The sequence below is a fragment of the Sciurus vulgaris genome (genome assembly GCF_902686455.1).
Source record: "Sciurus vulgaris genome assembly, chromosome: X".
Lineage (NCBI taxonomy): Eukaryota > Metazoa > Chordata > Mammalia > Rodentia > Sciuridae > Sciurus > Sciurus vulgaris.
Window position 1 is genome coordinate 67,658,946 of NC_136471.1, and position 26,277 is coordinate 67,685,222.

General features: G+C 34.7%; 1 protein-coding gene across 5 annotated transcripts in view; it reads left to right on the top strand.

Moving 5' to 3' along the window:
- Positions 1–652: 652 nt before the first annotated feature.
- The window catches only part of RPS6KA6 (ribosomal protein S6 kinase A6), a 102,114-nt gene continuing 76,489 nt past the window's right edge, over positions 653–26,277 (top strand). Inside the window, exons 1-2 of one of the 5 annotated variants that reach the window (XM_079124510.1) lie at positions 653–975; positions 1,161–1,439. In XM_079124510.1, coding sequence (XP_078980636.1) covers positions 1,350–1,439 — 90 coding nt within the window. In that variant the 5' untranslated portion in view covers positions 653–975; positions 1,161–1,349. Of the gene's footprint in view, positions 976–1,041; positions 1,440–3,086; positions 3,193–26,277 lie in introns of those variants that run through there. The other 4 variants (XM_079124511.1, XM_079124512.1, XM_079124509.1 and 1 more) reach the window with 4 other exon arrangements.

The window sequence follows — 26,277 nt, forward strand, 5'->3', positions numbered from 1 at the left end:
TACTGAGTCAGCAAGGAGCTGTTGCAGTTGCTCTTTTAAGTCTCTTTGAAGTGTCAAAGGTTTGAAATAACTGTTTTTTACTTTGAGGTCTGAAATGTCTTGGCGAGAAAGGTTTTGATTATCCATCACCTATGTTTGAGACCATACTTTATCTCCATAATGTCGCTATCGACGAGTACAGTGTGAGGCTCACAGAAGCAAAGCAGTAAAGCTTGTTTTGCAGAAGACAGAAGAATTACAATTATTGTTACTAAAGATTCAATACTCTCAGAGCGAGTCAAGGGAGGGTTAGCATCGTACACCCTGTCTTCATTGCCACAAGTGGAGTTCAATAAATGGTGAGCATGTGTGTGCGTGCAAATACATTGGAAACATCGTGTGGCATGTATCCGGAGGGTATTGAGAGGGACAAGGAGGGGTGGGTAAGGATCACAGGTATTCGAATGTCTCTTAAATGCATTTTCTTCTACCTCTAGCTTCTGGAAGGCTGATGTCTACTGGAGTAAAATCCCCGCCCTAGTATTTGTCACTAAGTATCGAAATGGGCGTGGTTCGGCATATAGGACACCTGTTTTGGGTGAACCCTGCAAGTAGATACTCCCGGAATCCTCCCCTAGCACTAACTCCTCAAGCGTTCGTAAGGGTCTTCCAGTTTTCGCATCCTTTTTGGGAATCCTCCCTCCAGCAAAGCTGCTCTGTAGTCCCAAGAAGGCCTGCTGAGCATGTGTAAAGAGCGCCGCGCATGCTCCGTGAAGTGGGCAGGTTTACCGAGGCGCTAGCTGTGGCTTTTACTACTCTTCACCCGCCTCCCCCGCCTAGCACGCCCCCCTCCCCTATTTCCCACCCCCACCACGCGGTCTCCCGCATCCACCCCGCCCCTCCTTCCCACCCCCCCACCCCAGTCTGGGGAATCTCCATTGACGTTCGGGTGACGCCGCCGTGCTGCCGCCGTGGGGGGTTCCAGGCGCCGCACAGGTAACACCGCCGCTGCCGCCATATTGACAGAGCCGGGAGCGGGGAGGGGGCCAAAGGAAGAGGGTTAGCTGGGGGCGGGGAGGTAGTCACCGTCAAGCGGCCGTCGCGCCGGCGGCAGTGGTGCGCAAGAGCGGAGCTGCAGCTCTTGGAGAGGCAGCACGGAGTTGTCTTCTCTATGGGAGCAGCAGTGTGCGGCGAAGACCCCCGGGTCCCGGCCTCTGAGGGACCCCGCGGCGAGCGCAGTGGGCGCTGAAGGCGGGGCTGGGGGTCACAGCAGAGAAGGCGGCAGCAGCAGCAGCGGGCCAGTTCAATAGACAGGATGCACGGCCGCGCTGGCGGTCCGCAGCTCCTGTTCGAGTGCTTCTGAAAGGGCGATGCTACCAATCCCTCCTCAGGAAGAGCCCTGGGACCAAGGCATGGAGGTGTTCGGCGGCGGCGGCGGCGGCGGCACGAACAGTAGCGAGGTTAGTGGGGTGGCCAAGATAGCCTGAAACCAACTACCCTTGTTACTACAGGACTCTAGCGGGGGACTCAGAGATAAAGGGCGTGGGACCGGAGAGTGGGGCTCCTGGGCAAGCCCCCTTGAGGCAGCAGGGCGGTGGAGCACGTTGTCCCAGTTGTGCCTTCACTGGGAAGCGGGTGGGGATGAGGCGGAGGGCTCCAGCATAGAGTGGAGCCCCAGCTGGGCCTCGGAAACGCCTGCCTCACCGGCTACGCTGGAGTTGTTGTGACTAAGTTTCTCCACTTTCCAGTCCAAAGTGGGACTGGGGGACGCCAGGGGTGCAGTGCCTGCCTTGGCGCATCCCTCTTTCTCCAAGGAGCTGCGTTTGCTTGCTGGGAACACTTTAGGGGACATCTGCGGATTGCATACAACTCGCTGTTGAAGCCTGGGAGCTTTAGGAACCCAGTGCAACAAAAACACACCAAGGTGACGAAGTTACCCTGGGGACATTTACGCATAGGGACGAGTGTTTCTTGGTAACTTAGCTTTCTCGTTTCTTTGTGGCTTGTTATTATTACAATTTTTTCACCTCAAGTACAAATGAACAGTGGGCCGGCCGGGTTTATCTACATTCAGGTGAAGTTCTGCTGCCTCATCTCAGGTCCCCTATTTTACTGCCCTTTTTCTTCTCTCCTTCGCCTTTCCCCATTCACAGTCCCCGCCCCGTTGGTCTGTAAAAGGAGATTTAAAGTGAACCCCAGCCTTTATAAGATGAATCTTTAGTAAGACAGGGAGGTTCAACCAAAATAGTTTGGTTTGCCTCTCTTCCCGCTTCTCTTCCGAAACTGTTCTGGTTGGGCTTTGGTCAGCAGTGCCATGAGAACTTAGATGTGCACAGGTACTTTGTTGTTATAAAAAGTGGGCAACATTTAAATATAAAAACATGTCTATCATGATAGAACATTAGATCCTTTTCTAGTAAATAATCAACAGAATATTACTCTGAAAGAAGCCATTATGAACCTCCTAAAAATAGTTGACAAATGCCAAATTGATTACTAGTAGGCTATTTTAAGGTAAGACTTGCACTCCTGTACATCTCAAGGGTGCAACTTTGTCTTCAAGTACTTGCTCCATCTTTAAAAATCCACTTTGAACTGTTGTATGATTATCTTATGGTTATCTTTGTTCTTTTAAAACAATTTTGCAACTAAACAGGTGTTAGATTACACATTACAATAACATACAACAAGAAATACGATGGAAATAAATTCAGAAGTACCCTGAAGTTGAACTCTTTATATTTTTAGGAAATATTTTATTAGTGTCCTAGGCAATGCCAACATATGCTTTAATATTCTTCATCTCTTAGACCAGTATAAATGAAGAGGGGCTTAATTTCTTCTCAAACTGTGGGAATGGTAACTGCTTGCATAAATTCAAGCAAGACTATTCAAGACTACATAAAACTATTTGTTTTATTTCATGTATATAATCTGTTGACATAGTCACAGACATTTTGTGATAACATGTTAAATGCTCTAATATAAGATGGAATGGGAGGTGGGAAGCCTTTTGCATGTGTGCTATTTATTATTTTAGCTAACTTAATGTAGTATGTTTTAAATTGTAATTACCACATATGGTTTTTTTTATTGTTTGCAGTATGTTTTAGGTATTGTAGAGATTTAACAATGGGTCTCTCTACTTCAGCAATTTGGAAAAATACTCGAGTGGAAATTGTTAATCCCTATGAAGTAAAACGAAAGGTGAAGGTAATGTGGTGAAGGTAGTATTTCTGCCTTCTTTGTGTAAAACAATTAAGATTGGTTAAATTTAGCCTTGTCGGTGACTTAATTAAAAATAGGTGAAAATTTAATGCTACATTTGAACAGATCCACTTAGTACTTACAAGAGATTTTAATTTTAGTGATATTCTCTTGATATGAAGGAAATAATTTTACTGCATAGAAGATATGTTTAATTACATGTTTATTGATGTTGGCTTTAGAAATGCTTGCTTAGAGTATAAACTTTACAACCCATAACTATTAGTTTTTAGGATTAAGGTGCTTTCATTATATAATATATATATGTATATATATATACATTTTAATGTGTTAAAATTCTTAAAGAAAATGTAGGTAAGAATAGTGTAAGTTTAATGTCAAAGGAAATAATTCTTGTCACTTTCTCTGTGTGTTGAACCTTGGTAAGATTAGAGGTTATAGATACTATGATATATTTTCGTATATCTTTCAGTATCATCTTTTACCTATCTTGCTTGCATGGGCAGTTGTTAACTATTGAATTACCATTCAGAAGTATGTATATTTGTTGTTTGAGACTCTTAACACGTTTTCCCACAAGAAAAACTTATTATGAGTAGTTACATTTTTAGATCAGGGCATAATAGAAGAAGCAGGTATAATGATGAAGAGCCTAACCACTGTTTGAAAATTTATCCTATGGTAAAATGTGTCAAGGTTTCAAACAAGAAATAGTTTGGTTCCAATGAAAAGTGAAGAATGGGCCTGAGAATGGGAAATGTGGGCTTTCTTGGTTTTGGGAAAAGAGTTCTTAAAAGAGGGGATATAGGTTAAGCAAGAATCTCTGGTTGTCAGAGCTAAGGTACTGTCTCAATTAGGTCTACTGGGAATAGGGACTTAAAAGGGTATCACCCCTTAAGAAGCTAGTTTTACCTTTTGCCTGGATTCTCTCAGGATCACTGAAGAGGTATTATTTAAGATGGGGCAAGTATTCGTCATTAGTGGGCAAGGGTCATAAAGAACAGCCTATTTGAGTAATGTGAATTTCTCATGAATTAGTGCCATGAACATTAGTTCATGTACTTAGTTTTTTTTCTCTTGGGTTGAGGGAGTGCTTACTTCCTTACAGAGGAGTTGATTGTAGAGTTTTCAAATTGCATATCATATAATATTAAAACTGCTGTTTTGTATTATTTCTTTAACAATACTGCTTTTGTTTAAGGGAGTTAGTTTTAACAGTAATATTATGTCACTGATAATACAATTTGAGATTACAGTTAAAAACTTTAAAATTTAACCAGAATAGTAACTCTGTTGCAGATTGAAAAAAAAAACAAAAAACAAAAACTGCACATTTAATTAAGTTTTATGTGTCCTGGTAGTAATTGAGCAGAGAACATGTGCTTTGGAGGCAGATAAATCTGTTCCAAACTCACTCCCTTCTCATACTCACTGTGGGATCCAGTGTATATCAACTAAGCTCTGTGAACCTCCATTTATTTATCTGTAAATGGGATGAAAATATCTTCAAAAGTTTTATGTGAAGGGAATGCAGTGCTAGTTTTTATACACTTCTGAAGGTGTTTTGCACATCGTAGGTCTCTATTAACAATGTTCCTTGTCTTTCCCCACTGAGCTATGAATCTTTGTCACTTATATTAAAAACCTTGGGATTTAGATAGCCCAGGCTTCCCTACTAATGGGAAGTTTTTTCCAAAGACTTCCCTCATAAATTTGGTCACTTCATGTAAAAATATTGAAGATCTTATTCTGTATATTTGTAATCACAGATAGGGTGATTCGGAAATAAAATATGAGGTTATATTCAGGAAAACTTTGAGGAATATGGATAAACAGTTTCATTATTATAACTGGCCAATGAAATGTTTCATTCACATTTTTTATTTCTATTTGGAACTCTTCTCGTAGGAATTGGTTTAATTCATTGTGTTTATTGAGTATGGGCAATGCAGTACATAGTGTTACAAAATGAAATACCATATTACAACTACATTACAATACATTACAAAATCCCACCCTACTCCTACAGGTTTAAATTCAGGTGAACTTGACAGGAATGTGTATAAATTATTATTATAAAAGACACAAAACCATCAACAATGGGGTTAGAATGGTGGGGGTGGTTGAGAATGAATCTGGTAAAACCTTGTGAAGGAAATGGAATATGAGCAGGGCATGATGGAGTAGTAATATTTTGACAAATGAAAGGAAGATATTGGAAAAAACTTCCCCTTAGTAGGGAAGCCTGGGCTATCTAAATCCCAAGGTTTTTAATGTAAGTGACAAAGATTCATAGCTCAGTGGGGAAAGACAAGGAACATTGTTAATAGAGACCTACGATGTGCAGGGTAGATGGGAAACAATATAGGCAAAAGCATAGAGGTGTTCTGGGAAGAAGGACATATGTGTGATATTGTGAGTATAAGTTTGTAGTGTAGGAATGGGGATATGGTATGAAATGAAGTAAGAAATGTAAAGGCTACACCCAGATTTATGGGGCTTTTAAAACCATTTAAGTGTTCAATTATATCTTGTAAATGGGAGCTATTGAAGGTTTTTGAGGACATGAGTAACATTATCAAATTTATGCATTGAAAAAAATAACTGATGTTACTGTGGAGGGTGAATTGTATTAGGGGAGATACAAAAAGTGGGGAATACTAGCTACCAGGTTATTGTGGTAGTGGATATAGTAATGAGATTTTTGAACTAAGATGGAAGGGGTAATATTATGACCAATGGGAAAGACTTGGAAGAGGTGGAATAACTGGAATTTAGTAACAGATTAGAAGTGTGGTGATAGGAATTAATTCAACTTTACAGGTATTTAATATGTACTTGCCAATATAAGTCTGTGCTAGCCACTAGATTAATAAAAAATTAAATAGATCTTTGCAGCATAGGAAGATAGAAAGCCAAAGTGAACTTCTCTCCTCTTTAATATTGTCATGTGCAATAGCAGACCATTCGATAAAGATTTCTGGTCATGCTTGGCATGCTTAAACTCTTTTCTACTATAGGTGAATGTATGTTTTACTATCTGAAATTTTTTCATGGTTTTTTTAATGGGCCATGGATAGAGAGTACTGTTCAGAGTACATGGGTATAGAAGTGAATTGTACTTCTTTCTGGAATGTGGAAAAGAGAACAAGGGCATCTATATTTCATGTATGCTTTTACTAGGTTCACTAGGAGTCACTAAATTCATCCAAGTCTCTTTAAGCTAGTCTAGTCTGGAAATATTCAGGTCACTTCCTCTAGGGCAGGGCCTCTATATTACACTAATTACACTATCTTGTTTAGTTCATTAAGAGAGCTAATCATAACTTCCATCCGTGGTACAGTTGCTTTCTTACATGGTATAGTTGCTTTCTTAGATCATATTGTTTCAAAATTACCCCTCTTATAGTCTTTCTCATCTATAATTTCAGGAAGGAAATCAGTACTTTTTAAACTTTCTTATAATTGTTTTCTTGATTGGTGGTATTACTGTATTTAGAAACAGTTCTGAAGATTTGGTAAACACATGGAATCTATAGGTAAGCCTTTCAGTACTTAGTAAGAATTTGCCATACAATGTTTACTCATTTATGTTATAGCCAAGGATTATATACTGTTTCTGCTTATATTATTTTCTTGGTAAACTTTATTTTCTTTTTTTTTTTTTTTTTTTTTTTTTTTTTTTTTAGATAGGAGAAAAGTTTGGACAGGAAGGAGATTTAGAGCTAAGTGTAATCTGGCTTTTGTAGATGATAGAGAGGTTATCAAAATTTGCCTGAAGGCATTTTCTGTGACTGATTTTACTGATAGATTTTAACCTGTATCCATACATTTGAAGTAGTTGGCGCTGCTATATATGAGATAGAGAGTGAATGTATGTATTACTTAATGTCTTCGTTTCATGAAGTGTTTGGGATAGGAAATAAAATCAGATAACAAATGTTTGATATTCAGAATAAGGGAAAACATAAACCAGTAAATGTATGCAAAAAGGTGCGGAATGTATGTGTAGTGTGAAATAGAACATAGGTAAGTAGACTCTAGGGGTTTACTATGTGTTTAAATATAGTTGTTATTAATTTGGCTTTGAGTTTCCTTGGGCATGTGTTGGGCTAGTATTTCTCAACTCTGAATGTATGTTAAATTAATCGGGGAGTTAAAAAAATTACCCACACCATTGCTCAACTCACAGATACATTTACTGATATGGAGGGGGCCTTGATATCATTCTCCAGATAATTATGATATATAACCAGAGTAAATGAACCACAACTGTAGGCCATAGTCAAAGGAGAAATCATGTACTTCTCATTATTGAGCAAGAAAAAAGCATATCAGTTTCTCAGCAATTAGGAAAATAATTATTTTCTGAATTGTGGTTTTTATGCATGTTTTATTCTGTTGTTTTAGGATATTCCAGAGGCCAAAGGAGGTTTTTGAGCTGTTTTTTATGCTCATGTTGTGTAGTTTAGAGGAATTTGCTTTTCCATAAGAGTAAAAGTAAAATATTAGTGTCCTAGTAATTTTGATATGGTTTGTCCCCCAAATTAGCAGGTTAAATAAACTGTGCACCTCATTTTTAGCTAAGTAAGGGGATAGTTAGTTTTAAGTAATAAATGATCAATTAAGTCTCCAAACAAAAATTCCAAAGGTCATGCATAATTATCATATTTTACAACTTCTCTGTTTCTTGTATAAAATGGTTAGGGACAAACTTTAAGAGTACATATAGCAATGCTACTAAAATTTTTATACCCCAAAATATACTGAAATTTATTCCCTCTTAAATGTATCTAAACTAGAGAAAGACATGGCATTTATTGAGCATGTAGTATGGATCAGACACTATAAGATAGATTATCTTATTGAACTTTTTCACTTCATAACAGCTCACTAAGACAAGTATACCTTTTTAACAGATGAGAAAGAGGTAAATCAGTGAAAGGAACATCTGGGATTTGAAACTATATTGCTTTAAATTCATGCCTTTTCCTTTATGCATTGCAGTCTCCCCCATAAGGATAATTTTGAAGATAAGGAGAAGATATAGATAAGTTGTTGGAAACCATATCAGATATGCTGATTCAATAAATGTGTGTCTACTCAGTTTAAATAAAAGTCATTAAAATCCCAGCAATCCTGTTTTTTCTTTTGTTTGTTTTTGGGTAACATGAAAAAACTTATTCTGAAATTATAAAAGTAAAGGACCTAGGAGCTCTAACATAATGTTAAAATAGAAAAGTAAAATGCAGGGATCATTCTTCTGCATGTTAAGGTTTACCATGGAACTACATTGAAGACATTGTGGTATTGGTCAAAGGATAGACACAGATCAATGGAACAAAAGAGAACCTAGAAGTAGAGCCACATAAATATGCTTAACTGATTTTCGAGAAAAATGAAAAAAAATTGGTTAAGATCATTTTTTAAATCTAAAGATTATCTAAAAGGGAAATTTGCTGCCTCAAAATGGAGAAATTAAAAATACTTATATTTGTATTTACTGAGATTCTGGGGAAAATCTTACATTAGTATTTTGCTAGTGGCAGTTACACAGTTGAAACTAGTTATGAAGATATGAATAAGTGAAAATGGATTAAAAATTCTAAAAGATATATGCCAGATAAAGAGATGAGAATTATGGATGTATTAAATTACTCAGGATCAGAGTGGATGAAACTTCAGAAAACAAAGAAAAATTTCGTGAGTGGAAACATGGAAAAATATCACATTTCAAATGACTTTTATTCTTTCTTAAATGCAGCATTAGGAGAGGGAGATGAGGTATGTAATGAAGAAATTGTTTTAAGTGAGAATAGCTAAAGTTTAAGAACTAAGGAAAAAGAATAAATTATTAGGTCTGATTAGATGAAAGTCCTTTATATTCATAATTGTTGACCTGGGGCAGCTGCAATTGGAAATGAATGCTGTCTGAAACAATTTCATTTCAAACTTATACGGGTATATATAGAAAACCACATATTGATTAGTTATATACTGGAATAAAAGAACATACATAGAAATAATTTTGTTTTTATACTTCATTTCACAAATGGAGAAGTGTAGCTCCACATTTTCTGGCACAATTATTAAATATTTATTATGTTTATCATGTAGGGAAATTGTAAAAGAATAAATGAATACTTATAAGACCTTTTAAGGGAAGTAAATATGGCTATTAAAAAAGACAGGATCATTTAGTAATATAAGATCTATAAACTATTAATTTTATTTCATATACTCCTTGTCCATGATTTTGTATGTGTCAGTTCTTTTATTACTGCTCTGCATTATTCTGTTGCATGTATTTAATACAGTTGGTTTATCCGTTAATTATTTGAAGGACATTTGGATTCTTAACAGTTTTTGGCAATAATCAATAAAGCCTTTATACAAATTTGTAGATCTTTGTTTGAAATAATTTTGCCTTTGTCTTGAGTAAATATGTATGAGTGGAATTACTATGATGTAAGAGTTTTATTTTCTCTGAATTGTTCTCTTTTAACTTTTGTTATTCTAATTAGGATCCCAGTCTTTTAGCTGTAGACCATGTTGAGTTACAACGTAGTGTATTCTTATATGTACATAGGAAAGTTATGTCAAATTCAGTCCATTGTCTTTCTTAATCCTGTAACCCTCCCTTGCCATTATTCCCCTTTGTATCATCCACCGAACTTCTGTTCCCTCCCATTGTTGTGAGTTAGTATTCACATGTCAGAGAGAATATTCTACCTTTGGTTTTTTTGGGAATTGACTTATTTCACTTAGCGTAATAGTCTCCAGATCCATCCATTTACCCATGAATGTCATTAAGTCATTCTTTATGGCTGAGTAATATTCCATTGTGTAAATAAATCACATTTTCTTTATCAGTTCGTCTGTTGATGGGCACCTGGGTTGGTTCCATAGCTTAGCTATTTTGACTTATGCTGCTATAAACATTCATGTGGTTGTATCACTGTAGTATGCTAATTTTAAATTCTTTTGATCTATACCAGAGAATTAAATAACTGAGTCAAATGGTGGTTCCCTTCCTAATTTTTGAGGAATCTTTATAAAACTTTCCATGGTGGTTGCATGAATATGCAGTCCCACCATTAATGTTCATGTGTCCCCTTTTCCCCACAACCTTGCCAACATTTACTGTTACTTGTATTCTTAATAATTACCATTTTTACTAGAATGATATGGAATCTCAGTGTAGTTTTAATTTGCATTTCTTTAATTTCTAGAGATGTTCAACATTTTTTCATATATTTGTTGACTGTTCTTAATTTTTCTTCGGAGAAGTGTTCGTTTAATTCCTTTGCCCATTTATTGATTGGACTATTTTTTTTTGTTTGTTTCTTTTTGGTGTGAAGCTTTTTGAGTTCTTTGTACATCCTGTAAATTAATACCTTAACCGAGGTGCAGGTGACAAAGATTTTCTCCCATTTCATAGGCTCTCTTTTCACTTGCAATGGTTTCCTTTGCTGTGAAGAAGCATTTTAGTTTTATACCATCCCATATATTGATTTTTGATTTTACTTTTTACGATTTAGGAGTCTTGTTGAGAAAGTTGGTTCCTAAGCTGACATGGAGTGTTTGGCATATATTTTCTTCAAGTAGGTACAGGGTTTCTGGTTTGATACCCATTTCTTTGATTCAGTTTGATTTGAATTTTGTGCAGGGTGCCAAATATGTGTTAAATTTCATTCTACTACATATGGATTTCCAATTTGTAGCACCATTTGTTGAAGAATCTATGTGTTCAATGTATTTTTTGGTGCCTTTGTCTGGGATGAGATAACTCTATTTATGTATGTTTGTTTCAGTGTCTTGTATTTTGTTCCACTTATCTTTATGCCTATTTTGGTGCCAATAACATAATGATTTTGTTATTATAGCTCTGTAGTCTAATGCTAAGGTTAGGTATTTTGATGCCTCCTGCTTCACTTTTCTAAGTATTGTGTTGTCTATTCTGGGACTCTAATTTTTCCAAATGGATTTCATGACTGTTTTTTCTATTTCTATGAAGAATGTCATTGAAATTTTGATGGGGATTGCATTGAATCTGTATATTGATTTTGGTAGTATTGCCATTTTGACAATATCAATTTTGTCTATCCAAGAATATGGGAGATCTTTCTATCTTACAAAGGTTTGCTTCAATTTCTTTCTTTAGGATTCTGTAATTTTTATTGTAAATTTTTTCAACTATTTTGTTAGATTGATTTCTAAATTTTTTTGAGTCAATCATGAGTGGCATAGTTTTCCTAATTTCTCTTTCAGGAGATTCGTCATTGTTTTGGGAACACAATTGATTTATGTATGTTAATTGTATATCCTGGCACTGCTGAATTTATGTGTTCTATATCTTTTTTTTTTCTCTTTCTTTGTGGTACTAGGGATCAAACTCAGGGCCTTGTGCTTGCCAGGCAAGCACTCTATCAGCTGAGCTATCTCCCCAGCCCTCTATAACTTTTTTAGTGGAGTTTGTTGGATCTTCTAAATTCAGTCATCATCAGCACAAAGAGATAGTTTGAGCTCTTCTTTTCCTATTCGTATCCCTTTAATTTCTTCTAATTGCTCTGGCTAGAGTTTCAGTTTTGAATACAAATGGTGAAAGAGTGCATCCCTTTCATTTTCCAGATTTTAGCGGGAATGATATCAGTTTTTCTTCATTTAGAATGATGTAGGCTTGGGTTTAACTTATATAGCTTTTACAATGTTGAGGTATGTTCCTAATTTCCTTAGTATTTCTAGTGTTTTAAACACGGATGGATGCTGTATTTTATCAAATGCTTTTTCTGCATCTTTTGGGGTAATTATGTGATTCTTGTCTTTAAATCTGTGTATGTGGTGAAATATATTTATTGATTTCTATATGTTGAGCCAGCTTTGCATCCTTGTGATGAAATTGACTTGATCATGCTGTACTATATTTTAATGTCTATTTGTATGTAATTTGCCAGTATTTTATTAATAATTTTTGCTTATATGTTCATGAGGGATATTTGTCTGAAATTTTCTTTCCTTGATGTGTCCTTGTCTGGTTTTGGTATCAGAATAATACTGGCTTCATAGGATGAGTTTGGAAGCATTTCTTCCTTTTCTCTTTCTTGTAATAACTTCCAGAGTATTGGTGTAAATTCTTCTTTGAAGGTCTGGTAGAACTTGGCTGAAAAATCCAACTGGTCCTGGGCTATTCTTTGTTGGTAGGCTTTTGATGGCATCATCATTTCCATTGCTTGAAATTGATTTGTTTAAACTTTCTATGTCCTCCTGATTCAATTTGCATAGGTCATATGTCTCTAGAAGTTTGTCCATGTGATCTAGATTTTCTAATTTATCAGATGTAAATGTTCAAAATATTTTCTGTTTATCCTCAGTATTTCAGTTGTATCTGTGATATTTCTGTTTTCATCCTGAATTTTAATAATTTGAGTTTTTCCTCTTTCTTTTGGTTAACTTGGCTAAGAGTTTCTCAGTTTTATTTTTTACCAAATAATCAACTCTTTGTTTCATTGATTTAAAAACATTTGCTTCAATTTCATTGATTTCTGATTTGATTTAAATTATTTCTTGTCTTCGACTGAATTGGGTGTGGATCAGTTCTTTTTCTAGGGCTTCGAGATTTAATATTATTTATTTTGTCTTTCTACTCTTTTAATGAATGAGCTCAGTGGTACTAACTTTCCTCTTAGAACTCCCTAAAGATTTTGATATGTCACTATTTTCATTTAGTGTTTTTTTAAAAAAAATCATCCCTGATTTCTTCTACTATCTATTCATTATTAAACAGCGTATTATTTACTCTCCAGGTATTTGGGTAGTTTCTACTTTTTATGTTATCATTGATTTCTAATTTTCTTCCATTCTGATGTGATAGAATGCAAGTTTTCTCTTTTATTTGTTAAGAGTTGCTAGGAAGTTTATTCAAACTTTGATGGATGAGATATTTTATATATGTCTGTTAAGTCTAAATTATTAATTGTAGTTTTTTTTACTTCTATAGCTTCTTTGTTTTGTTTTTGGTTTGAGTATCTATCCAGTGGTGATTAATGTGTGATAAAGTTGCCCCATCCTCATATTAGTTTGTTTTGGTTCATTTGATTCTTGAAATTGAGAAAGGTTTGCTTGATATATGTTGACATTTCATTGTTTGAGCCATGAATATTTACCATTGTTATTTCTTTTTGTTGTATAATTCCCTTTAGCAGTATGAAATGACATTCTTTGTCTCTTCTGAATAACTTTGACTTGAAGGCCACTTTATCAGATATCAGGATAGAAAGAACCCCTGCTTGTTTGAAGGATCCTTGTGAATATTTTTTCCCTATCCTTTCACCTTCAGTCTGTTGTTGTCTTTGTCTTTGCCTGTGAGGTGAGTCTTGGATATAGCATATTGTTGTGTTTTGTTTTTTAATCCAATCCACCAGCTTATGTCTTTTGATTGATGAGTTTAGCCCATTGACATTCAGTGTTATTTTTGAGAGACAAATTTTATTCCCTGTTATTTTAATTTGCTCTAGTTTTTAATTTGTATTAGCTTTTCCTTTGACTTACTATATTTCTGTTGGAATTTTTTTTTTTTTTTTTTTTGCGGTACTGGGGATCGAACTTAGGGCCTTGTGCTTGCGAGGCAAGCACTCTACCAGCTGAGCTATCTCCCCAGCCCAAGTTACTATATTTCTAATGTAGTTACTCCCTCTGCTAGTTTTCCATTGTGCTTCAAAGGAATGAGTACAGGATTTCTAGTTGTGAATTTGTTTAACTTTTGTTTATCATGGAAGGTTTCAATTTCCTTTTCAATTCTGAAGCTTAATTTTGCTAGGTATATTTGGTTGGCATCCATTTGCTTTTAGAGCTTAGTATATATTATGTCAAGACCTCCTAGTTTTGAGTGTCTGAGTTGAGCAGTCAGCTGAGATCCATATTGGTTTCCCTCTAAATGTGACATGTTGGTTTTCTCTGACTGCCTTTAAAATTCTATCCTTATTCTGTATTTTAGACATTTTCATAATAATGTGCCTTGGTGTGGGTGTGTTGTAATTTTGTATATTTGGGGTCCTGTATGCCTTCTCTATTTGATTTTCCATTTCATTCTTAAGGTTTGGGAAATTTTCAGATATTATTTCATTGAAAAAATTGTGCATTCTCTTGGGTTGTATCTTCGAGCTTTCATCTATACTAATAAATCTAAGTTTGATCTTTTCATGTTATCTCATATTTCTTGGAAGTTCTGTTCATGGTCTTTTAACATCTTTTCTCTATGGTCAACTTTATTTTCAAGATTATATATTTTGTATCAATTACCTGAAGTCTGTCTTCCAAGTGGTCTAGTATGCTGGTGATGCTTTCCAAGGAATTTTTAATTTGGTTTATTGATTCCTTCATTTTGAGGATTTCTGTTTGATTCTTTTACAGAATCTCTCTTTATTGAATTGATCTTTTCCTTCCTTTACTTTCTCTGTGATTTCATTCCTTAAACTATTGTTGCCTCACAGATCAATTTAACTGTCAACTTTCTATATTCCTTCTTAGCATTTCATCCACTGTTGTATCATTGAATTATGTTATTGAGTTATATTTCATTGTTTGGGGTCTTTTGTTCCCTTGCTTTTTCATATTGTTTATATCTCTACCCATTTATCCATTTGAATCCAAGGTTGTAGAGCTTCCACAATATGAACTTACAGTATCCCTGAATGTTTCTAGTACCTCATGGTTTAGGGAGAGACAAATAATACTAACACCCAGTACAGACAATATACAGCATTAAACTAAATTTTAGTTCCTATTATGACATCTACAATGTTAATTGGCATAATAAACAGAAATGGTATGATAAACAATTGCCAACAGTAAACACAGTGAGTTCGCAAAAGGGTTTTCTGTTTCAAAATGTCAATGCAGAAGAGATGTACAATTTGATGATTATAAGAGAGGAGGAGAAAGGAGAAGTAAAAAAATAAAGAAAGAGTAAAAGAGTGATTTGTAGAATTTGTTAGCAAATGAAATGAAAGAGAATCAATAGAAACAGACGAGGGAAAAACAACACAAAACAAAACACAATACACTAATCAAAAACCCTAATCCTCAAAAGACAGTCATTATATATAATTACCTTCAAAAATGCTACAAATGAGAACAGTGAAGCAAATATGGACATATACAAATGTCCATGAGCTGTTCACCACACAAGCAAAGAGTAAGAGAAATAAAAGAGGAAAAGAAAAAAAAAAAGACTGAAATAGAATTTAGAAGAGTTTTTTGTTTTGTTTTGTTTTGGTATTGGGATTGAACCCAGGGGTGCTTGACCACTGAGCCACATCCCCAACCCCTTTTTAGTATTTTATTTAGAGATAGGGTCTTGTTGAATTGCTAAGTGCCTTACTAAGTTGTTGAGGCTGACTTTGAACTTGAAATCCTCTTTTCTCAGCCTCCCTAGTTGCTGAGATTATAGGCATATGCCACTGCTCCTGGCTAAAAGAAAGTTCTTGATAAAAAAATTAAGGAACTGAGATTGGCTTATCTCACTTAGCATGATATTCTCCAATTTCATCCATTTGCCTGAAAAAGCCATAATTTCATTATTTTTTATGGCTGAGTAATATTCCATTATATATACATATACATATATATATTTATTTATTTATATATACCACAGTTTCTTTATCCATCCATCAATTCAGAGAAACAAGATGTATCCCATTTAAAATTCATAAAAATGAATTTTAAAAAATTAAGGAACTGTTTCAGTGGAGGTGGTCAAAAATTGTCAATGAGAATATGTCTTCGTGGTCTTTTCCCAAATGTCTGTTTTTTTTTTCTTTCTATTTTTTGTTTTGTCTTAGGTATGTTCTGGGCATGAATAGTAGCCACAGAATGTCAAGACCTTGTTCCTTTTTTGTTGTCAAGTTGTCAGTTGGAGATAAAAAATTCTCTGCTTCCCTTTTTGGCAGTATGAGTTTGGGAGGGTTGGCCAGTGTTTTCTGCTCTGGTCTCTGGGTGAAGTTGTTTGTTGTACAGTTCTCTGAGAGTATTTCCCAGAGGCAGAGCTCCTAAAGGTGGGGTTTAAGTCCAGTCAGGCCCCAAGTGTTTTGTTAAATGGTGATTAGTATGAAGATTTTTAAATGAGCCCACCTCCATAGCTGGGCAGATGCCCATCCATGCTTGGAGTCTGCACCCCAGGAATCTTCCCTGGGTTCCACTTGTGCAGTAGAAGAAATAATCCTTAACCATCATTGCCACCTTTGAATCCCATCCTTCCTTGCCTCAGTCCCCAATGCATAGTCACTCCCACATGCCTGATAGACTTCCTGAGCCACCTCAGCTGGTCCTGCAAGCCACCAGACTCAAAGTGTGAGAGGGACCTGAGATCTCTTAGGTCTCAATAACCTGAATTCCCCTGGGTATAATACTCTCCATTCCTGAATTTCTCATGGTTTCCTAGGCACACTCTGAGTCATGTGGCAGGCCTCTGCCTGGTCTGGTTTTTGGACCCAGCTTGGATTACACAAGACTGGTCTCTGGGCTTGGTTTCAGTGCCACAGCTGGGACAGCTGGGGATATGGCTTCTGCCTCTGCTCTCTGCAGGCAACTGGGAGACTCTCAACTTCTTTCCTGCATAAGGATATAGAGTAGCTCATCTTCTGATGCAGTCCAAGTGTCCTTGGTCTCTGATTTCTCTGTAACAAGACACATCACAGTGCCATCAACTGTGGCAGCCACTGGCACTGGAGATTTTTTTTCCTTTTATTATATCCAAACTTCTGAGTTTCCAAGCTGTTCTGACAGTTCGATATTAAATTGCAGTAAAGTTCCTCTTTTCACCTACCTCAGAAGCTGTTTATCTGCTTTCCTGGTGTCATGGAGGCATCTTGGAAATCACCGTCCTCTACTCTGCCATCTTGACTCTATTTTCTCTGAATTCTTGCCAGTGCTTATTGTTTTCAGATAAAATTAAGAACAAAATCAGTCATTCTCATAAATGTATAGTGGTATCTAATTGTGATTTTCACTTCCATTTCCCTAATGACAAATGTTGCTAAGCATTTTTTCCATAAGCTTGTTTGATATCCATATATTTAATCTGGTGAGTTGTCTTTTCATATTTTTGTACTATTTTAAAATGTCCTGTTTGGTTTCTTCTTGAGTTTTGAGAGTTCTGAAACATGTTTATCAAGTATTAATTCACATTTTTTCTCCCATTCTGTGGCTAACTTTTCAGTCTTTTAACAAAGAGTAGAGATTTTTAATTTCAGCAGTGTCCAGTTTATTCAGTTCTATTTTTCTGTGAATCTTGCCTTCGATAGATTATCTAAGAAATCTTTCCCCTAAATACTAGTTCACAAAAATTTTCATTATTTTTTACTTCCAGAAATATTTTAGTTTCATGCCTTATTTTTTAGAGCTTTGGTCTTTTTTCCAGGTAATGTTTGTTTACTGTGGGCAGTACAGGTTGAGGTCCATTTATTTCTGTGAGAGTTTCCACTTGTTTTCACACCGTTTGTTGAACAAAATCTGTTCTCCACTGAATTGCCTTTGTAGTGTTCTGAAATTTTTTTGGCTTTTTGTCATGTATGTTTGTTTCTCCTGAAAGGTTTCATGAATTATGTTTATAGAACTTTAGAATTTACACTTACTGAACATAGGTATATGATATTAATACAATTTTGAAATTATTTCTGCTGGAGTTTAGTGCTCTATTTTTTGAAAGAAAATAATTTCTGTTGTATATTTTCTTTGTAGTCATTAATTCTTAACACATTAAGGTGACTTTTCATATCCCCTTTTAAATATTAAGAAAAATAAAGGTATCAGAATTTGATTTCTTTCTTTTTTAATTTTTTTTTTGGGGGGGCAGTCCTGGGAATTGAACCCAGGGGTGCTCAACCACTGAACTAAATCCTAGCCCTTTTTGCATTTTTTATTATTTTATTTTGAAACAGTATCTCACTAAGTTGCTCAGGGTTTCACCAAGTTGCTTAGGGCCTCAGTAAGTTGCTGAGGTGGCTTTAAACTCAAAATCCTCCTGCCTTAGCCTCCCAAGCTGAGCTGCTGGAATAACAGGCCAGTGCCACCATGCCTTGTTAACATGCCAGTATCTTCTATGTGAATTTTTCATGCTGAAATAATGCTTTTCTGCCTATCCCCTTACCCATATCTATGTAGTACCCCTAACAATTTATTTTTCTATAGTAGAGGGTCACCTGTTAGTTTCTCAGGGTTAGACATGAAAGTTACGAAACAGAACAAACTTTGGAAAACACTCTAGAAACTATTTATTTGCCAAGAAAATGGAAGCCTGGATCACTAGCATTTTGTTAATCATCATAAATATTGACTTATTTTTGCTGTTTTAAAAAATTATTTAACTTTTTTCTTTATTTAGTTTGGTTTAGCAAACTTGGGAAATCATTTTGTTATAAGCTACTCAGAATTTATAAACAAGTCTCCCTTAAATTGCATTTTGTTTAAAATAATAACTTTATATCATGCAAATAAGGTTCAAGTATGAAAAGTGCAATATTGAAATAACAGCTCTCTTTACGTTCAAAATGTTTAGTTTATAATAAAACTGTAAATTGTAAAACACAAGAAAGTAGTAAAACTATCAGTGTCATTGATTGTAGAGATCCAGCAAGTTACAGCAAAATATATCTGGAAGCAGCATATAAATGAAAAGAAAATATCTGTGTTTTTACCTTGTTACATTGTTATTATCTGTAGTCTTTTCTCCTTTCCAAATAGAATTCTACATCCTCTAAAATGCTGCTCTTGAGTCAAACATTTTGTGCAGTCATCACTTGCATATTTCTAAAATTACCTTCTTCATTTTCTTCTTTTTCCTGTGGTCCCATAATAAAAAATGCATATTCTTTTTGATCTTAAGAGGTAAGGGCTAGGGAGATAGCTCAGTCGGTAGAGCGCTTGCATTGCAAGCACAAGTCCCTGGGTTCGATCCCCACCACCGCAAAAAAAAAAAAAAAAAGGTGAATGACACTAGTTCTGTGAGTAGCATTTAACTATCTCATTTAATTAAACCTGAATAATGGTACTAAATGCCTCCTGCCTTTCTGTGTGAAAGTGGAAGTATGAGAATATTGTGTTAATTAAGTTGATTGTTATTCTTTGATTTAAAGAAGTGTTAAGAGTTGGTTAGCCATCCCTGATTCTTTAGACACTCAGGACAACATAGAATATAAAAGTAGGTGTTCTGGAGCTAGAAAACATGAGTTCAGATTCTGGTTATTTACCACGTGATCTTTGTATAAGTTACTTAACTTCTCTCTGCCTCACTTAGTTGCTCTAACTGTAAAATGGGAATAACAGTAGAACATAGTACATGTAAAACACCCAGAAGAGTGCCTTCTACATTGTAAGCACTCAGAAAATATTATTACTTTTAATTTTGTCATATCTCAAGCCAAGTTTATTGAAGATGATTAACAGGTTTCCAAATTTAAAAAAAAAATGAACTCCATGTAAGTACACAGATTGGGTATTTCTGTGTGTTCAATTTATATCCAATATAGTACATGTATTCTTTGAAAGCAAATTTACTAAGGGCATAAGTTGTAGCCCACGTGAAACTGATCAAAAGGCCAGTGCATTGGCATTGGGAATACTTTGGAGCTATTCAAAACCATTAAAGCCATTGGCTCTGATTGCAGCTAAGCAGAGTAAACAAATTCCTGCTTGAATAGAAACCCAGGAAGCTGCATTTCTGTCATTGAATCAAAGTTTTAAAAAATCAAATGTCCCACAAATACCTTCTGGTGTGTACTATAGTGATATGCTTAGTTCAACTCAGTAGTAGTATAATAGTAGTACAATCACTAGTTCTTTCTAAAGCATAATGATATTTGGATTGGTTTTAATTGATTCTGAATATTATTTTGCATGCATTTATTTGCCAAATAAATGTGTAGTATGTATAATGTAGGATAGTTACTTAATAGAGTTCATTTGATTATTGCTTCAGATTTCTGCCTTTATAACTGAGAACCAGCTAACTACCCATTCTTCCATAATCACAAGGAAATATGTAAATGGAAGGATAATATATAACAGACTTATGTTTATATAAAGCTTTTTAAAACTATTTTTCTGAGGTGTTAGTATTTTAATTCCTCACGGAATTACTAATAGTTTTGCTGATAGATATTTTCTGTTTTGGTTTTTAAAAAAATATTAGTAGCTGATTTCCTCCCACTCAAACTGTCAAGAGCGTATAGCCTGAGGGGGAAAAAAAAAGTTGTGGTTGTGCATGCCTACAATCCCAGCTACCATGTACTCCTGGAGATTTAGGCAAGAGGATCACAAGTTCAAGGACAGCCCTGGGTACCTTAGTGAGACCTGAGACCTTGTCAAAATTAAAAGGGCTGGGGATGTAGCTCAGTGGTAGAATACACTTGGGTTCAGTGCCAATACCAGAAAAAGGGAAAAAGTAAATAAGCTTAAGTCAATTCAATTCATATTTCATTCTTACCCTACATAGCTCTTCTTATCACTAGCACTAGATTATGGAATTTAGAGAGTGTTATATTTGGGCATATAACCCTCTTGATTCTATGTTCTTCTATACTCATTTGTGCCATATGGGGAAGGAAACTTACTTTTCCAATGCATGATCTTTTAAAAATATTAATATTTAAATCTATTGCTTTTGAATTTAAATCTCTTAGGTATTTTGAACTCTCAACATTAATGTTGAAATGATGAGGTTTCTATGTGGTTGGTTTTCTAGGTTACAGTGTTACCCTAGAACTAATGGTAGGTCCTAACTGAGTGGTGTTTGATTTTGTACATTCCATATCTAGTTGCTAGTGTATATTGAAATTAAGGCATAAAATATATACAGCCGTTATAGCAATAACAATTTAAAAATCATTCTGATTCTTATTATTTTCAAAATGAAGTTGTTCAGAACCTGGATTGCAATATGTAAAGTAGTATATGTGACTTTTGGGGTCTCACTGTGTTGCCTATATGATCTTGAGTTACTGGTCTAAGTGATCCTCCCATCTGCAGCTTACAGAGTTAGCTGGGACTATAGGTGCACAACAACTTAACCTGGCATTTTGGCCCTTTTTTGTGGTGTTGGGCATCAAACCCAGGGTCTTGTGCCTAATAGTCAAGTGCTCTACTGTGAGCCACATCTCCATCCCTGTATAAACAGTCCTTGGGAAACATGGGCTTGGTTAGACAACATGGAGCTGACTTTAGCCCTTTTATCTAAACTGTGAGGCTGTAAGTTTCAGAATGCTTATTAAGAAGCCTTATAGCATGGTCATTTTTTTTTCTAGAAATAACAGCATCTATGAAGATAGACATTGATGTTTGTATTAGGGTAATATTTTCAAAACTTATTCAAATTGAATAAATTTTACAACTTGGGAGTTACTGTCTTTTGATTTTGAAAGAAACATATCATCATTTCAGTTTTTACATTCTTAAATCTGACATTCTTTGAAAGAGGGTGTGCTTGATTGTATTAGATCTTTTTAACAATACTATGACACAAGTAAATTATTTAAAGTGATTTTGCTGAATTATGCCAATTCCAAAATGTGAATTAAATGTCATCATCTATTAGGCTTTTATTAACAGCTTCTAAGTCTAATCTTTCCTTCAGCGAGTTTCTTCCAGCAAAAGTCTGGTTGTCTTGTTAGCTTTTTAAATCCTTTGATAAATAAGAATTCACTTTTCTGGCCACCTTTGAAGAAAAACTTACAAAGGTATAAGGGATACTGGAGTAAAAGTAAGTTGAAAGTACTGGCTAAATTTTATGAAATAATGAATATATTCTGGGTAAAGCAATATCCTTTGTGTACTGTGCCAGTTATAATTACATAGAGTAAATAATTTTAGTTCTTTCTTTGATAGGTTAGCTTGATACTCTTTTTTTGTGTATTTGTTTAGTTTATGCTTATAAAAATTATATAGTTAGGCCAGGGAATGTTAAATGTTTTCCAGAAAGTGCCAGATGGTAAATATTTTAGAGTTTGTGGGCCACAAACTCACACCTCTATCACATATTCTTCATCGTTTTTAAAGGAGATTTTAAAAAATGCTGAGCAAAAACAATTGTTCTTAGGTAACAAGCCATACAATAATTGGCAAAATTTAGCCCATGGTCTGAAGTATAGACAAAGAGCTTTAGGATATAGTTTGAGTAGTTTATACTAATTTTGTTAACAAAACTTAGGGTTTGGAATATAAGTCTGAAAAAATATAACCCTTTGAAATAATATCCATGCAAATTGTGAAATATGAAGAAATTTTAAGATACTGTCTTTTGAAAAAATCCTTATGACTCATCCAAGCTCTGCATTTTAAAAATAATTTTGAATGAGCTGGATTCCTGTTGGCTTTTAGAATTTAAAATTAAGAGTCAAAAATGATAAGCAAAATGACTTACTGAAAATAACTTCATGAAATTAGCTTTCAAAGTTGCTTTCAGACATTTCAAGTAAGAAAATCTAAGGAAAAGTATGCACTTTTTATTGAATTTATTTAATAAATTTATTCATATTCCAAATTTAGATATTATTTCACATAAATATTTTTTCCAGGATCTCTTTATGTTCCAGAAAATATGCTAGGTCTTGGGATAACAAAGAATAATAAGATGTGATACTTTTTTTTAGGGAGCTTATAGTCCAATAGATGAAACAAGATACTTAACAAGTAAGACAGTGTTTATCGATGGACATCTATATAGGGTAAGGTGAGTCTCGATTTTCAAAAACATACATGACCCAAAATGGTGAATATGCCAAAGATCATTCATATTTAACTTTGACTCTGTTTTTATGTCTGAATATGAACATTGAAATTTTTTAGCTAATTCATTGTGCAGCAGAACTCATAATTGCTTTTATATACATAAGGGATAAGCATGGAGGCTATATACAACTTTCCCCATGCTGAGATTCTCTTTTTAAGAGACTACTCTGTCAGATACACTTCAAATAGAATTGCCCTTTCTTAACTCTTCCTTGAAACAGTGACAGTAGTTAGGTGGGGATGTTTCAAAGGACTTATCCATTGGGATAAAATCTTTAAGAACATAAGAACAAAATCATTAAGAAAAGGATCAAAATTAATCATTTTGAATGAATATTATAAATGCCATCAAATTTCATAACAGTATGTTAATGATGGAATTCAGTCTAAAAGTTTAAAAAGGTAAATAGTCTACCAGGGAAGTGACCGTAACTATTAATAAAAGTTTGAAAATATTTGGTAGTTAAAAGTTAGCTGACAGATTGAAACCTTTATGTGGAATGCAAAACAAAGAAAAACAACCATCTCCCCCTTCATTTTGGATATGCCCTGCTAAAAGACTGTAAGAGAAATTGAGAGTGTTAGCATAAAAATACACAATGATGCTTATTTGTAAACATCTCTCCAATTTGTTATTCCTTTGTTTTAGTATTGGGGATTTGAATCCAGGGGCACTTAACCACTGAACCACAAGTCCAGTCCTTTTTTATATTTTATTTAGACACAAGGTTTCACCGAGTTGCTTAGAGCCTCGCTAAGTTGCTAAGGCTAGCTTTGAACTCATGATCCTCCTGCCTCCACCTCCTGAGCCACTGGGATTACAGGTATGCAATACCATGCCTGGCTCCAATTCATTACTCTTAAAGCAAGGAATATATGTGAGACTGTGTATGTATCTTTATGGGTTGGTTTGAAATATTCTTTATAAGTTGACTGAAAATAATTCTATCATTATTTTAAAAGTAATCTCACAAAAGTATGACATACTAAAACAGGTCAGTAGTTTATGATTATGATGGAAGTTTTGATTTATAGGTGTATTACTTTGTGTACAAATAATATTTTGTGCTTTTGTGACTTTTTAAAGTTTATTTTTAACTGACCCATAATGATTGTACATACTTAAGGGGTACAGTATGATGTTTTAATACATGTATATGATTTGTAATGGTCAGATTATGGTAATTAATATATCAATCATGTCAAAAATTTATTGGTTCTTTGTAAAAGAAGTGTTCAAAATCTATTTGAAATAAACAGTGTATTAAACTAGTTACCTACTCACAGTAGAACTTATTCCTCCTATCTAACTGTAACTTTGTACCTGTTGACTAATTTTTCCTTATTGTTTCTTCCCGTGTGCATTTCCCAACCTCTGGTAACACTATTTCTCCCTCTATAAGATCAATATTTCTAAATTTCACAGGAGAGCTCATTCTTCATTTGAAATTCCAAAATTCAGAATGGTTCAAAAGCCAAAACTTTCCCAGTGCTAACATGATGCCTCAAATGGAGGATTCCATACCAGACCTCATATGAGTCACACTAAAAACTTGTAAAAAATTACTTTCAGGTAGCTGGTGATATAGCTCAGTGGTAGAGCACTTGCCTAGCATACTCCAAGTTCTGTGTTTAATTCTTAGTGCTGCAAGAAAAAACAATGGGTATCTATAAAGCATATGTGAAACAAATTTTGTACGTAGATTTAGGTTCCATCTCTAAGATAGGTAAAATATATATGCAAATTAAAAAAAAATCTGAAATTTTTCCAAAGCCTCAAAAAATTAAAAATCCAAAACTCTTCTGGTCCCAAACATTTCAAATAAAGTACACAACTTAACTTAAATTTGTCCTTAGATTTGTGTCTGGCTTATTGCATTTAACATAATGATGCCTAGGCTCATGAATGTTGCCTCAATTGACAGGATTTTATTCTTTTCTTATGGCCAAATTGTATTCCATTGTGTAAATATGCATGTTTTCTTTATCCATCTGTTGGTGGACCTTTAGGTTAATTTTATGTCTTGAGTGTTTTGAATAGTGTTGTAGTAAGCATAAAGATGCAGGTATATTTCAGATTTCTGATTTCATTTCGTTTGGATATATCATCATGTGCTACATAATTATGTTTTGGTCAGTGAAAGCGCTGTGTATATGATTGTGGTCCTAAAGATTGTGTTTTTTTAAGAATACTTCATGCTGTTCACACAGTGATGAAATCACCTAACAGTACATTTCTCAGAACCAGTTCCCATGATTAAATAACACATGACTCTATACCTGTGAATGGGATTGCTAGATCATATAGTAGTTCTGTATTTTTATTTTATGAGAAACATCCATACTGTTTTCCATAGTGATGGTACTTACCTTTGATAAATTTACTAACTAAAATGTTTGTTATACTTTTATTTCTATATTCTGTTTTTTGGCAGAAAAATATTCACACATCATATATTTATTGAGCATATGTGAAACACTGTTCCAGCTGCTTTAGAAACATTATATTAATTTCAACAACAACCCTTTGTTGCTTATTTCACAGAAGAAGAGATTGACACTAACAAAGTTTAAGAAACTTTCCCAAAGTAGTAAAAGTAGAGCTTTAGAATGTGAATCTACTTCAGTTTGATTCTAAATCATTGATTTTTCATGATAGCACTGTACTACACCTGCTTCAAGAATAAATCACATTATCTACCCTTAAGGAGGGTAAATCTACATACACGTAACAAGAGATTTAACTTTGTCCTCATGTGACTACCTTATTTCACTTAGCATAATCTCTTCAAGTTTCATCCATGTTGTAGTAAGTCAGATTTTTGTTTCCTTTTTAAGACAGAATAATATCCCATTGTTTGTATTACCACATTTTGTTTATTCATCTGTCAATAGTCAATAGATGCTTAGGCAGCTTCTAGCTTTTTAGCCATTGTAAATAATACTGGCTGTACAAGTACTTCTTTGACACCCTGCTTTCAGTTATTTTGGGTATATGCCCCAAAGTGCAGTTGCTATAAACTAGGTTAATTTTTTCCTTATTTTGAGGGAAAACTATACTGTTTCTTATGGCAGCCATACCATTTTACATTGTCACCAACACAATACAAAGGTTCCATTTCGTTGGGCTTTACTTGAACAAGTAAACTCCACAGTATGTTGCGGGTTTAGTATACATTGGACTTTTGTATTCTATTTTTTGCCTCTTCTGTAACAACAAATCTGTGCATTTGATAGTTCACGTTCAGAGAAATAACTTAAGATACTGAAATATCCCTGATTATTAAAGAA